The 14,929-nt window shown below is 39.6% G+C and overlaps 1 protein-coding gene across 10 annotated transcripts in view; it reads right to left on the minus strand.

Moving 5' to 3' along the window:
- EP300 (EP300 lysine acetyltransferase) overlaps nt 1-14,929 on the minus strand; it is a 140,262-nt gene that overhangs the window by 14,060 nt on the left and 111,273 nt on the right. For 5 of the 10 annotated variants that reach the window (XM_089781069.1, XM_089781063.1, XM_089781094.1 and 2 more), the window contains 9 exons: nt 14,367-14,455; nt 11,915-11,995; nt 11,526-11,597; nt 8,892-8,948; nt 7,671-7,748; nt 4,587-4,654; nt 2,450-2,600; nt 1,760-1,906; nt 1,142-1,255 (listed from right to left, as the gene is read on the minus strand). In XM_089781069.1, coding sequence (XP_089637195.1) covers nt 1,142-1,255; nt 1,760-1,906; nt 2,450-2,600; nt 4,587-4,654; nt 7,671-7,748; nt 8,892-8,948; nt 11,526-11,597; nt 11,915-11,995; nt 14,367-14,455 — 857 coding nt within the window. The remainder of the gene's footprint in view (nt 1-1,141; nt 1,256-1,759; nt 1,907-2,449; nt 2,601-4,586; nt 4,655-7,670; nt 7,749-8,891; nt 8,949-11,525; nt 11,598-11,914; nt 11,996-14,366; nt 14,456-14,929) is intronic. The other 5 variants (XM_089781087.1, XM_075936301.2, XM_075936288.2 and 2 more) reach the window with 1 other exon arrangement.

The following is a 14,929-nucleotide window of genomic DNA, read 5'->3' on the forward strand; positions in this document are numbered from 1 at the left end:
GCAAAAGGACACATTTCAGCACCAAGAGCCATGATTTTCCTTCTTCAACAAGACAGATCAGCTGCTTACCACCAGATGAGTTTCAAAAAGCTACCTTGTCTTCTGAAACCTATTTGGCTTTCCCACTATTGACTCCTTTTCCTCTGTCTTCAAGGCCAATTAATGGAAGGAAACACCTCATTACCTGAGAATTCTCCAAATGTATTTCCTCTGTAGCTCCTAGGGAGCATGTGTTTCAGTACCATGAAGTCTGAAATTATCTAGACAGTAGTAACTGTGTAATGCTAGAGGACCACACAGCTACATTTGCCTTAAATTCCTTTCCATCTATTGGTAATTTGAATGATTCCCAAAAATGGTGGAAGAAGAATCAACAATATGTTCCCTTGCTTCACTGAAAACAGGCTCTGCAGATCCCCCATCCCTCTCTAGAGCCTTGTCTACACTACCACATAAGTCAACGCAAGTTATGTAGCTCAAGGATGTGAAAAGCTCCCTCCTCCCCTGTTGTGATATAAACTTACAACTTAAGGCAGTCCCTATACTAAGCTATGTCAAAAGGAGACTCTCTTCCACCAACATAACTTCCATATCTGTCAAGTGAATTAAATTATATTGATAGGACAGCATGCATCAATCGTAGAGGTGTCAATTTAGCATAGTAGTGAAGATAAGCCTTAAGAATCTTAATTAGCAGCAATTCTCCCCTTCATGCCAGGAAAGCGGTTATCTGACAATATTATAATCTCAAAATGAGTACCTGACATCAACCATAAGCACAGAAAACAGTAGTAAGTGAAGATATGAACAGAACTCCATATAGCAGTTTTATAGAAACCGGGATAAGGAAATTCCATAGTGGGAACATCACAGAATACACTGAGCCTGCTTCCAAGGTCTTTTACGCTTTTAAAAAAAACTATTCCACAAGTCTCTGCTGAGAAACTAATCTCTCTGCAGTGTCAAAATCCCCATCTTCTTACTACATCTATTTGCTTTTGTTTTATCGCACCTTCCATTGTGTCACTGATTGAAATTATATGGCATTGTTTTCAAGGTAAGGTCCATATTTCATCTGCACTGTGAAGTGCCTAGCACACTACTGGAACCTATAAAATAGGAAGAAGGATTAAAGACTTACCCTAATTTCTTGACATATTCTAGGTATCCAATTAGTATTTCATGATAGACAGCAGTCCTCAAGCATTTAGGACGGAAGAAATGAACACTGTCGAGGTAAGATATGTATACTCGCCTAGGCAAAGACAGGGGAAAAAAAATAAATGACACTATAGAACAGAAGGCCAGAAGTATTCACAGCACTTATATACCCTCGTCCATGGTAATTTCTGTCCCTAAAGTACCTAATGCACAAGCCACTATATTCAAAGGCTACTAGTCCCATCTATTTCCAGGAACTCATCTTCCTTTACATCACTTCTGGTCTGCAAAATCTCATCTCCCCTATCTAGAACAGCCTTTTCCTCACTGACTTCTTGTTTCTTTACAAATGAGATCCCAAAATCCATCTACTTCCTACTGCTGGAACACCACAACCAGATGCCTATTCTGTCCCCTACTTGTTTTCAGCCCCTCTTACTATCACATTCTTATTGCTGTAGCTGTTTTATGTTGGGATATACTAGTACGAATAACTAAAGTTAATTATAAGCTGCACTAAAAGTGAACATTCTAAAGTAACAGATTTATCCCACTGAGAAAAAATTCACCTCCCTTGATTGCCACTACAGTTCCTCACCTCTGATTGGGCGGGGGGCAATCTGAGCCGTACTCCTGTACATGCATGCCAAAGAAGCACAAGTCTACCCCATCGATTTCCTCAAAAGCAAAGAGGGCTTTTGTTCGATAAGGGAAGGACTCTGCCATCTCTCCACTGTCTACAAACCTGCAGATATCATAAAATAAAGAGAGTAATAAATACTTTGATTCCATCAGGACAGAGAACGTAACATGATGATACATAAAGATAGTAATTAAGACAGAATTTGTAATGCACAGTCAGATTCACTTGTCACAGGCAATAGGAAAGCAAACACTGACAACTATATTCCAGAGAAAGAAAAGTATCTCAAGTTATCCTGAAAGTTTGTTCACTCTTCATCTCGATCTTTCTAGAGTGGAAGGATTTTAGTGTTTACATAAAAGGAAAAAACTAGAAAGCAATAAATACAAAAAATGAAAAGCTACAATGTAATGGAAGAGTTTATTTAAAATTGTTTAGTTTTAATCTCCAGAATTTTAATATACTTCATGCAAAAAAGTGGGAGTGACATCACTGACAGCCAATCAGGAAAGCTCTGTTGATGGTGTTCTGAACACTAGACACACACTTTGCAATTGCCAAATAGCAGCAAATGTAGAAAACGTAAACACCTATCTTTTAGAAGGATGCTGGGAGTAGACAATATTAGGACTTGAAGGGCTGTACCTTGCTTTCATTCCAGGTTTTACTTCTACAGTTTTGTCAGAGGCATGAACCACCCTAACTGTGACTTCTCCTGATTCAGGATGATTCTGTCTTCTCAGAAAGTCGTTCACTCTGTTCTCCAAGAAGGTACCCAGCCTTGTAGATGGCAACCCTATACAAAAAATGAAACTCTTAACATACACATAACCAGAAATTTAATTTCTATTTCTCCACTCCTGTATTAGATTATGAACAAAGGCACTGGAAGGATGGACCCAAGACTAGAGTAAGTAGGTGGTGTTGCATGTGGAAGTTTCAGGCTGCCTATACTGTCATGTCTAGTAATTTCTGTCAATATCGTCATTTCTCTTGAAAACAAATTTACCCAATTTAAAAAAAATAAAACCCATAGTTAATAGACGTATTCCATTTATGTTCGCTAGAACTAATCCATTTATATCCACAAGAATTACAATTGTCTATTTTCAAACTAAACCTGAAAAAAGGGAGAGCAAGTATACAGGTATCTGATAGAATACCTGGAACTGGAAGTCCTTTTAAGAATCCTAGCACAGGGAGGAGCCAATCTCATTGGAGCCTCGCTGTAATATTAATAGTCTGTCTGCACCCTCCAACTTTCATATTTGGCACATTCCTGCAAATCCAAGTATGATAGTATCACAGGTAAAATTTGCATACAAGTAACTGGAAGCCCAAGCTAATTGAACAAAATGGGAAGGAGCCCACCTAGTCCTCACAATTTTCTTAATGAATTCAGGATGCTTGGATTATGAAAAAAGCACCCATATGGTCTAGCTTGAAGAATTAGTCTCAACTAAATTATGTTTCCATTTCACAAGAATGCAGTTGAAGAGAACAGTTCCAGAATGGCTAAGATGGAAACCTAATCATTTTTTTGACATTTCAAAACAATTTTATTCTCTAAATCTCCTTCTTGCTCTGTGTCAGAAAAGGTCACTACAAAGATAAAACATGAGGATCTCCTTCTTGCTCTGTGTCAGAAAAGGTCATTACAAAGATAAAACATTAATACTATGCAATTACTAACACCCCAGTGGTAGTCAAGTTTTGTTTGGGCTGTTTTTATAAATATGGGCAACTATTTACTCAACTTTTCAATGTAATTTAAAGCGGAATGAAAGATGTTAAACTGAAAGGCTTTCAAAATCATCCCATTGTCTACAAGACAGACAATGGGAGTAGAGAAGTTTTCCACATATTGACTTCACGATATCAATCCTAACCAAGAAGTAGTCACCTCTAGTAGTGAGAAACAACAGTTTTGTTTCTGTGGCCAAGCCAAACTGCCTGCTCTGCCAAGACTTAGAGATGCCCAGCTGGGGGAATGATTTGAATGTATAGTCTTTGCACACATATTTCATTTAAGCAAGACAGCAATCATAGTGGCCATTCCCCAATACTAGTGACGGCACATCGGGGAGCCCCCCAACCCTGCACCTTCATCTGCAGGCAGATGTGACTCAGCCAGCCAGTAGAGTAGGAGGTTTTATTGGTTCTCAGAGATACAGCACAGCATACGCTTGATGTTGACATAGGAGCCAGGGCAGACAGCCTTAGTTCTCTTGGGAGGAAGGGGTTCACAGTCCCCTGAACTCCCTTGTCCTGGACTTAGTCTGCTCTCTTCATGCTTCTCCCAGCCACCGGTGTCACACTCCCCCCAGGCAGCCATACCCCTTTCTTCAAACTCCTTCCCCAGGCCAGGTGTGAAGCTGCTGGGCCATTGTCTACATGTCTTGGCTCAGGAAACCCCCATCCCCTGCTGGGCCCTGCACAGACACTCCCAGAGTCCCTGCCAGCATACGATCAGAAAAGCAGACAGCACCCCCGCTATGTCACAGTAGTAATATTATTGATCAAGGTAAAAGGCTCCGTATGTCACATTAATCTCTAAATCAATACATCAGAATGCTGGATGTATGATTTTGAATAAGCAGGTGAAATAGATTAAGTTATCTTCCTATCTCTATCCCAAAACACATATGGAACCTCAGAATTCAAGTGTAAAATGCTTAAAAAATACAAGAACAGGAAAGTTTTCCCTCTCCACCCAATACTTTGTTAAGAGCTTAGTTAATACACCTGAAATGTTCTCTAACCAAATATCAGGAGGACTTACTTTTAGCAGAGAATTTGTTTTCTTTTCTGGTTCGTCCTGTTTTCTTTAAGCAGCCATCACACACAAAGCTGAAGTGGAAACAAGAAAAAGGTACTCATAGTAAGATTCATGACACAAGTTTGAAACAGCAGGAACAAAGCATTCTACCAGATGTAAAAGATTAGGGAACAATAACTGCAGTTTTTGGATAAAACTGAGGACAGGAAGAAGAGTGGCAAGCAACTCCAAGAGAAAGTTACTGTCATCTTAATATTATACAGGACTATGTAGCACTTTAAAGACTAACAAGATGGTTTATTAGGTGATGAGCTTTCGTGGGCCAGACCAACTTCCTTAGCTCAAATAGCGGAAGAAAATATTATAATATTATAGCTTTTCAAGGCAGAATAGGAGTAAGTGAATGAATAGGGCATGAACACAGCTTATCTTTACAATATGGGTTTATTTTTCTGAGACCTCAGGTAATACCACTGATGGAGACAGGATCTTGGCTAGAAGAACTAACAGTCTGCTTTGATATAGAAAACTATTATCCTAATACAAAGATTCCAGACAACCCCAAAATTCTTCCCCAAGCAGATAAGGGGCAACCAATCTTGAAGAAAAGAGGAAGAAAAAAAGGAACAGGAGTAATAAAACAGCAAATCCCAAAATTGTATAATCATCACCGAATACTTTAGTTCTTTATACAGAAATTTACTTACAGCAGAATTGTAACTGATCATTTATCATCTTAATTATTATAACTAGGAAATAGTAACAGAGTTTAAGTTTCCTAAAGTCTCTTGTACTTGCAAGTCCAGCCAAGATAAAAATGGTGCTTTAGATAAGTTGGTTACTCACCTTGTGCAAAAACTGATATTCTTCTAGATGACTGCCCCTGTGAGTGTTCCACTGTAGGTGTTTTGGAGTCCCTGCACTTAGTTGTATATTTTTAGCAGCAGTACCTTAGGTGCTGACGCACAAGCGCAGTGCAGTTTTGCTGCGTAGTGATTGCGCAAGCATGCGCGCTGTCAACTGTCCCTCTGCTCCTTCTCTACCTTGAAGAAATGTTAAGACTCCGAAGCAGAGAGGCAGAGGAAGGGTCATGGAGCACACACAGGGATTGCCATCTTGAACATCAGTTACTGCACAAAGTGAATAATTGCCTTTTCTTCTTCGAGGAGTGTCCCTGTGACGCTCCACTGTAAGTGACTAAGGAGCAGTACCCTGAGTGCTTCGAAGGGGAGGCTTTGGATGTTCAGTGAGGGCCACAGAGAGTACAGCTAGGCCAAAGTGCGTGTTCTAAAGAGCATATTTGTCTAATGCGTAATGTTTGGTAAACGCACGCACCAAAAACCATAAGGCAACTTTGCAAATGTCTGTAACTAGAACGTTCTGTAGAAATGCAATGAATGTGGACCCTGCTCTGGTAGAGAGAGTTTTACTTAGATACAGACAAGATCGGGAACAAGGATGCTGTACAATGAGTAACAGTTTGATGCAAGAAGCACTCGATTTAGAAAGTCTCATTGAAGAGAGTAACCATAAAAATGGTTCACTAATATGGAATGACACCATGGGAAAGAATTTCGGGTGGGGTCTGATGTTTACTTTATCTTTACAGAAAATCGTATAGGGAGGATCAGCCACGAACGCAACAATTTCATTGACTCTTCTAGGCATGGTAACAGCAAATAGGAAAGTAAATTTCATTAATAAGTATAACAATGAGAATGTGTCCAGGGGTTCAAATAGTTTCCCTGTCACGGTTCTCAGGACAAGATTCAGGTCTCACCAAGGAGATGGTTGTTTCAGAGAAGGGAAGGCATTGTTTAGTCCTTTTAAAAAATCTTTTCATACTTAGGTGTGCAAAGACTGTATGGCCACCTATGGGAGAATGTTCACTAGAAATTCTTGTTCGACCTCTGCTGAATAGGTTAAATCTGATGCCATTAACCCTTCAGAAACCAGGCTTTGAGGTGCAGCCACTGTATGCCTGGGTGAAGTACGCAGCCTGAGTCCTGAGACACAAGATCTGGAATTCCAGAAGTCTAGAGGAGCAACTAGGCAAGGAAACCATATCTGTCTTGGCCATGAGGGTGCAATTACAATTACTTGGGCCTTGTTAGATTTTCTGGAGGACTTGGTTGAGAAGTGGAATGGAAGGAAAGGCATACATGAGTGGGTATGTCCTATTAAGTAGGAGAGCATCACCTTTGGAATTTTTCCTCAGACCAGCTCTGGAATAGTATTTGGAGCATTTAGAGGGTGATGTGTCACAAATAAGTCTATTTCTGGAAAGCCCCAGGATTGGCATATGTGACCTGTGTGCCAATCTCCCATTTGTATTTTTGAAGAAAATGCCTCCTTGGTTGGTCTGCGATAGTGTTCTGTTGTCATCCTGGCAGGTAAGCTGCAGAAGTGTCAACTTGATTCTTCTTACAATGGTGGCATTTTTGTGGTAAATGATCCTTCCCCAGGCAGTAGAGAAGCAACTGAGAGACCAGTTGACAATGTGAGACACACGGCACTGCGCAACCAGGGTACTGCAGCTAAAAATATCCAACTATAACCACAGGGGTGCTGAAACACAGTGGAAGCACCTTCAGGAACACTCCTCAAGAGCTTTGCCTTTCAGGATGTAAAAGGATCACTATCTGGGGTCAAGAAAATGCAGTCTACAGATTGATTCTACCAGTGATGCCAAAAATGTTTAAGTTTGTTACACAAACACATATCCCAAAAGGTAGGGGGAAAATATCAATATAAAGCAACAGTAATTTAGTAATTATGACATAAGCACTCCTGATCAAGGACAATCGTAACATCACTGAACCAATATCAAAAAGTTCTTTTACAGAGTTATCCTAGTGACCATCAACGGTAAGAAATACAGAATATTTTAAAGACTTCATCCAATATCGACATTGGAATGGTTATTTTCAGCTAATGGAATGTTTCCCATTGAATAGAGTTCTTTTAGACACAGGATTTCACATATATAAAAATATAACCAAAATGGTGGTATAGACACATCAACCCCTGTACAGCAATCATATGTCACCTATTCAAAAAATGGAGGAAAAACAGCAAGAAACTCACCCAGATGGCCAGATTATTTCATTATGAAGCACACAGATCTGGTGCATTTTTCTCCCACATTCTATACATTCAACAAACCTGGGTTTCAGAAAATAAGCATGAAGAACACATTAAATCAATGACACTAATTGCAGAGTTACATAATTTTTCAATGATAAATGTGTATTAAGACTCATTAGGAAGGAACAGTTCTGGAAAGAGTAGGGTCAGGAGTCCTATTTCCATTCTTTTCTTTCTATGTCCTTTGCCAAACTGAAAAGCAACACAGACTGATCCTAGAGTAGGCATGTGCCCCTCTTACCTATTCACTAGGAATTAAAACATTTTAGTAGTTGCAATATGGGTGGTGGAATTAGGGACTGGATTAAGGGGCTAAAAGGTGATTTATAAAGTACTGAGGAGTTGTAAGAGTAGTAGATTGCTATTCTAGCGGTGGCCAGATAGCAATCAATTAGATATAATTTAAACATACTTTTTCTGCTATAGCTGCTTGTACAGTAGAAAGATTACAGAAACCAACAGCAGAGAAATCTAAATTCATTTCAACCTCTCCATTTACTATACCAGGGATGGCCAAAATATGACTTGAGAGCCACATTTGGCTCTTACCATTCGCGTGGCTTGCAGAGTCCATCCCCTACACCTACCAGACCAGAGGCTCAGACTCTGTGCCTTGCAGGACAGTGGTAGGGTAGGGGCTGCTTCCCAAAGAGGAGAAGGGGCTCGGACTTCAGGAGAGGGTAGAAGCCCCAAGCCTCATTAGGTGCCTCAGAGCTGAAGCCCAGAGGCCCAAACGTGTATCATGGCTCTCTAACGTCTCAAGATAGTCATATTTAGCTCAGAGGGTCGGTAAGTTTGGCCACCCCTGCACTATGCCAAAAGAAAGAGCTTCAAATAGCACAGCTATCTGCACACAGTTTTTTAATCAGACACCAGAATCCAAGAATAGTGAAATGGGCTCCACAACTCCAGCAGTCCTTAACATCAGGATTACATTTTCTTCAGCGGATCTGAGATGACCTGAAATCTCAGGACAGAATGCAAAAACTTGGTGCTTGTACAGCAGCCCCTGCTGGGCAATTTATGGAGCAACATTAAACTAAAAAGAAATAATGTGATGGCTGGTGGTAAAGGACTTGATTTTTTTCACAGCAGGTGAATGAGGAGAAGGGAGATATAGATTTAAATAGTAGTAAGTTGAGTTACGAGAGTATTACTTACAGTTCAGGATCTAGTGTATCATTTTTCCTCTTAGAAAACTGTTCTTTGTTTATTGTACTAAGGAGAAGAAGACAGGTGATAAAACTTAGTTGTGACATAAGTATTCATAATTTACTTATTTCCCACATGTCAAGCAGACCCAGGCAGTGTCACTATAAGTGGATTTCTTCAGCGTTTAAGATGCTGTGAGGAAAGGAGTAAGAGCTCATAATGAGATGGTTGAGCACAAAGTATGTGCTTGCTCTTGATTTGCATTGTGGCCTGGATGCTCTTCTACAGAAGAGTGACTTGTACAGATATTTGTTCCTCCCAGAAATGAAATTAGTGTATGTCTCAGGTAGATTTCAATCACATAAGATGTGCCCAGTAGTCCAAACGTGCACCCTAGAATGGTATATAGCTCTTTGGGACTCAGTTTTATATTTAATTTTTTAAAAGCTTTAGAATTTAGGTTTGGGTTATTTATGAAACATATCTTTTCACTATGGAAGATTTCTCCATAGATCCTTGTAGGAACTAACTGATATAAGCTATTACTATGTAAGAAAAACCCTATTCTTAAAATAATCTGGATTACTCAAGAACCCTTCCATACACAATCAGATCAGTTATAGTCTTCTCCTGGAGTAACACTTAAAAAAAATCTTCTGCTTCCCACTGTAGCCTGGCTCTAGTACCCAGCTGTACCATTTTCACTTAATCTTAATTATTGCTGTTTCCTATCTATTTTAAAAAAAAATCCCTCCACCCATATGAGTTTCTTGGTGATAGGGTCCCAAACAAGAATATCTGGGATGTGGTTTATGGCACAGTAACACTGTCTAGGGGTGTTAAAAATATGTTTATTTTTGTAAATGTGTAACTGATGAAATTTTCAGTGGTTACACATGGGAGAGGAGGCAAGAGGTAGGTGGCAGCCAGGGAGCTGGCTCCCCGCAAGCACTGTCTCCCACCTGCTCCTCACCTCTGTGGGAGGTAGCAGTACTGGGAGGGAAGGTCAGATGGCTCCACAGGAGCTGGTGCACATGGAGAGCTGGCTCCTGTTTCCGCCCCCTCTCCCCCCCCCCCCAGCTGCCTCTGATATAGAGGCAGTAGAGAGGAGGGGTGCGTGTAAATGTGAGGGTTAACTGAAGGGCCCAGGCTTATCAGTTAACTGTGTACACATTAACATTCCCAGCACTTTCCCAAAAAACTAAACAGCTTTGAACTATCAATACCTAAAACCAAGTAGAGCTGTGTGATTTGGAGGGGCTGAACATGTGGAAAGAAGCAAGCACTGATGTTCACAAAAAACAGGGATTCACTCCAAGTTGCATGACTGCTTCTTGTTCCTACACTTTGTTTCAGGGTTCATCCAGGGTTTTGCAGAATGCAACCCATCCTTCCCCACAAATATGACATTTATATAAAATTTAATAATTTGTTATCTCAGAAGTTGCATGCTATTTCTCAATCACACATCAAAAGTTATGATTTTGTTAATATCTTCCAATCCTTTTCTTCTAAAAACATGCTGTGAGAAGGAGAAGATAGGTAGAGAGGCCCCAAAATTAGTATGAAACAAGGGGTGGTTGCATTTGGCAAAAATTTGACTCATTTGAAGGAGGAAACTCTAGAATTCATTATGCAAGAAGCCACATTGGGGGACAGTACACCAACAAATAGGAATTATTTTCATTTTACTACTTTACATACACATTTCAATACCATTTACTGTTAACTATTTATATTTGTAAATATATTGCCAAATATGTACAAAAAGTAAGCAGCACTCACTACAGAGGGCCACCTTTCTTCATTTCACCTGACATTCTTGCAAACGGGGCTATTCACTTGCCTAATTTATATGCAAAGTGGTTTACACATTGCTGATTGGCAACCAGCAATTCATATGTTCCATAGGGCTCAGATTATGACAGAACTGTTTAACCTTAATGAACTGTAATAACTGATTACAGGGATGCTATTAGAAATGTTCACTAGCACACCAAAGTCACAATACCCATTTCTTCCCTTTTTTCCAAAGAGAAGTGACAAGTGCTCCCACAGAAATCCTAGGTGTAAACAATCCCTCTGCAGCTCTTCTAGATAGTAGCATGTCATTTACTGTGACCAACATTTTACCATTTCCTGTTTCTGACAACTTTTGCTTCCAATTGAAGGCATCATCTTATATCCTTCAGTTTCCAATAACCCAGATTCAGGCTTTCCCTCTTTCCCCAAGGAGTATTCTTGGGGAGTCCAATACCCATCCTCATATGCCAACTAACACCCCTGCACTTATCTGCCCGTCTTATAGGCTTCCTTCCTCACTGGAATTCTCTGTTACAAGCTGTGGAGAAGTGAATAATTTCCTAGCAGTTGTCAGAGAATCATTTCCACCACCATTAATATAGAAAAGAATTAAATCCATGTCAAGCTCTCCTATGTGTTGGCCCATCAGCAACAGACCAGCATCTTACATATGATGATGCTCCAATAAAATGTCTTAAATTTGAATGGCAAAACTGAGTTATTAGTTAGTCTTACTTGAAATTTTAGGCAGAGGACAAGACAGAAGAGTGAACAGAAAAACCCTCCCAAAAGCAGAAGGGCACAGACTCAGATAAGATCTATGCTTACTATGCACCCTACCTTCTAAAAACCGTCAATTTCCACATGAAGATATTTCCTGTGCTCTGTTTAAAGTCATGTTCTTTTCCTTCCCTAATGGTATAAAGTAAGTTTTGTAAGAGGTCATTACTCCTTTCCCCCCTACCATAATATAGTCCAGGATTTGAAAGACACGTGTCCCACTCCCCATCCATGCTTATGATAATGTCCAAGTTCTTGTGCTATTTCTCCCCCCCCCCCCCCCCATTCACTATTTGATCCAACTCCAACTAAGATTAAAGCAAAACCCCTTTATTCCCCAGGTATGCCCTAATCTTTAAGAGTACAATTTAACCACGCCATAGATCACAACTACTGAAAAATAAAAATGTATAAATAACTATGTCCCAAACAAATAAATGGCTACTCACGTTTGAGGTTGTGATGGGTCATCCCCTAGAGAAACGCTCTCCCCCTGGATTTCGTTGAAGCACTTCTCACAGAAATGATACCTGTCAGCAAGAAGGCCATATTTGGGTGAACTGTTCCGTCCACACACAACAGCCCAAGCCAAGCAACGGAGGCACCAATCACAGCAGGCCAAGGAGGGGGCGGGAGCAGAGAGCAGGTCATCAGCGGCGACAGGGATATTCAATGATGCAGATTTATGGGCCCCACAGTTTGTGTTTGGTTTTTTGATTTTTTTTTTGTAATCAAAGCCAAGTGCAGACAACGACAAGCATGAAGGAGAGATAAAAAAACCACACACAAACAAACAAAGAAATGGGGGTTTGTAGGACAAAAACAAAAACACAAAAGCAGGACAAGACAACACAAAGCAGAAAGCCAAGGCAAAGCACAGATTAGCATTAAAATTCAAATGGGATCACAAGCAGCAAATGATTATAGCAAATAAAACAAAAGAGTATTCCATTTTAGCATACCCACACCCTCTTCATTTTTAATAAACAATGCCATATAAAGCAAATAATCAAAACGAGGAAAGGGAAGAGGGTAGAAGGAAGCACTGCTACTCTGACATAACAGGACAACAATTCTGTGTGCAAACGCATTTGCTAGGAGATGCCTGGAAGGGGGAATCTTTCACCTTAAAAAAAATACTCAAGGACTGAAGGACCATAGAATTCTCTCCCCACTGAAGTGCACCCCATGGCTTACTATAAGCTATCAGGTTCTCACTGTCATCAATTTAAAAGGACAGTAATCAGTCCTCATAGCTGCCATTCATGTGTTTTAGGTTTGTCAAATTGTATGTAAAAACTTTAATTGCATTCAGACTGCTCTAGATTTGCACAGTATTGACCTACCCCAATTTTGAGGAACAGAATAGTTTAGATATCAACAAAATGAAACCATTCCGTGGTGTTTATTTGCATTTGAATGAAACTAGAGTGTTTTATTCAAGACCTGTTTCCCACCCCGCAAAAGTTTTTTGAAACCGCAGTCTCTCCATTACTAAGCATGTTAATTGGAGTGCACAAAACATCTAAAAACAGAAAACAAAGAAAAATCAAACAAGTTGTGACAGTTTTTATAAAGCAACACAAATCAGCACTAGAAATTCTGTAAACTTAAAGTGACAGGCCACTTTATTCTGAGCCCCCTCCATTACAGGTGGAAGCCAAATCATTTTATTATTTCATTCATTCACACAGACACACATACTTTATATATTACATACACATTTAAGTGTCAAAAGTGAACCATACTGAAGTCATGGAAGCAAGTGAGTTTTGGGGTAAGTCTTCTGGTCTATTTAGTGCTCACCAATAGATAGCACGTGAGGAGAAACTTAACTCTTGGCATGAAATGTTCTTGCACAAAAATCAAGATTCAAATTTATTTTTATGGAGCACTATGACCTCTTTTCCCCACTCCTCCACCTCCACCTCTTAAAAAAAACCCTCCTCTGCAGTGAAAGAGGGCTGGATGCAACTGCTGTTCTGTAGATTCTTATTGTTTCTTTCCTTCCCTATAGGCTGAACACACTTCCTCTTCTGAAAGACCTTGTGGCTTCAGGATGAGAATGTAGGTCTTTGGAAAGTGCCAGAGCAGAGAACAGAAAGCAAAAACCATACTGCGAATAAGGTGGCAGTATTGGAAATTATCTCCATCTCTCAGTTCAGACTGATGTGTATAGTAACAAACCAAGCACTGCCATCCCTGAATGTTAAGCATAATTTTCTTGCAGAATATTCAGAAATATCTAGCAAAACCCCCTTTCCCAAGGAGTCAAATTTTATTCCTTTAATAAACTGCAGGTCAGACATATTAGCCAGGAAGAGAGTTCTGAAAGTTACTGTTTTATATCGTTGCTGAGAGCCACAGAAAAGCAACAATTCACTCAAAGGGGCTTGTTATGAGAAAAGCACCATTTCCCTCAGCGAGATTTGAATAATTAATGAAGTATGTGCCAACACAGCTATGTTCATCACAAAATTCTTAATAGCATAGAGGACCAGTTACTTGCTGAATATTATCAGAAGTTCACTGCACAAAAGAAAATTACTAACTTATCTGCTGAAAGACTGTTGATGTGTGCTGTTTGGCAAGGAAAAAGGGCGATATATTTATTACAGCATAATAGAATGGAAAACAAAATCTAACTACAGGACAAAAATCTACCAAACACCACAAGTTTTTCTAAGATAAAGGAATAAGAGCAAAGGGCGCAACAATTTTTTTTTCTTTTTTTTTTTGCAGAATGGCAGCTTGCTTGTACACAATGTAAGCTGTTCAAGAAGTTTACAGCAATTCAGAATGTGGCATGAAGGTACACATATATGAATGAATGACACATACATATACAGGCACACCTCTGTCCATAGATTGATGAAGCATGCTGTAACCAATTTAACTTACCTGTTCTGGTAACTATAGTAAGTGGCATCTCGAGGGATTGTGCATAACTGTTTGCCATAGCAACACAAAGTCTGTGGTGAGAATTCCAACTGCAGACAGAAATTATCTTGTTAGTATTCACACACATTTCCACTGGCTCTCCTAGAGAAGTGTGTATGACCCAGTCAATTTCTGGATTACTAAAACTGCACCATTCTGTGCACAGATGTGAACAGTACAGTATGACAGTCTATATCTAATGTTAATGCTTTAAAAATATTGTCTCAAGCTCTAATTTACAAGTTAGCCACTTTATACACTTTTTCCAACAGGGAATCCATTTCCACATTCTACAATTGGGTGAGTATTATATATTATATACTTTGTGGTAACTCAGAAAAGCTGATGTACCTGTTCCAAATTACATTAAGCCTTAATATACCCTCACAAGTTTGCTTCTGATGTATTATATAAACAAATGTTGGTTTTACACAGCTTGTGTAATATTAATTATTTTATGGCCAAGATTTTAAAACAGTTTAAAGTCTAAGGTCACATCTAACAATGCAAGACATCCCATGACA

The sequence above is a fragment of the Pelodiscus sinensis genome, chromosome 1 (assembly GCF_052426305.1).
Source record: "Pelodiscus sinensis isolate ZL-2025 chromosome 1, ASM5242630v1, whole genome shotgun sequence".
NCBI classification, from domain to species: Eukaryota; Metazoa; Chordata; order Testudines; family Trionychidae; genus Pelodiscus; species Pelodiscus sinensis.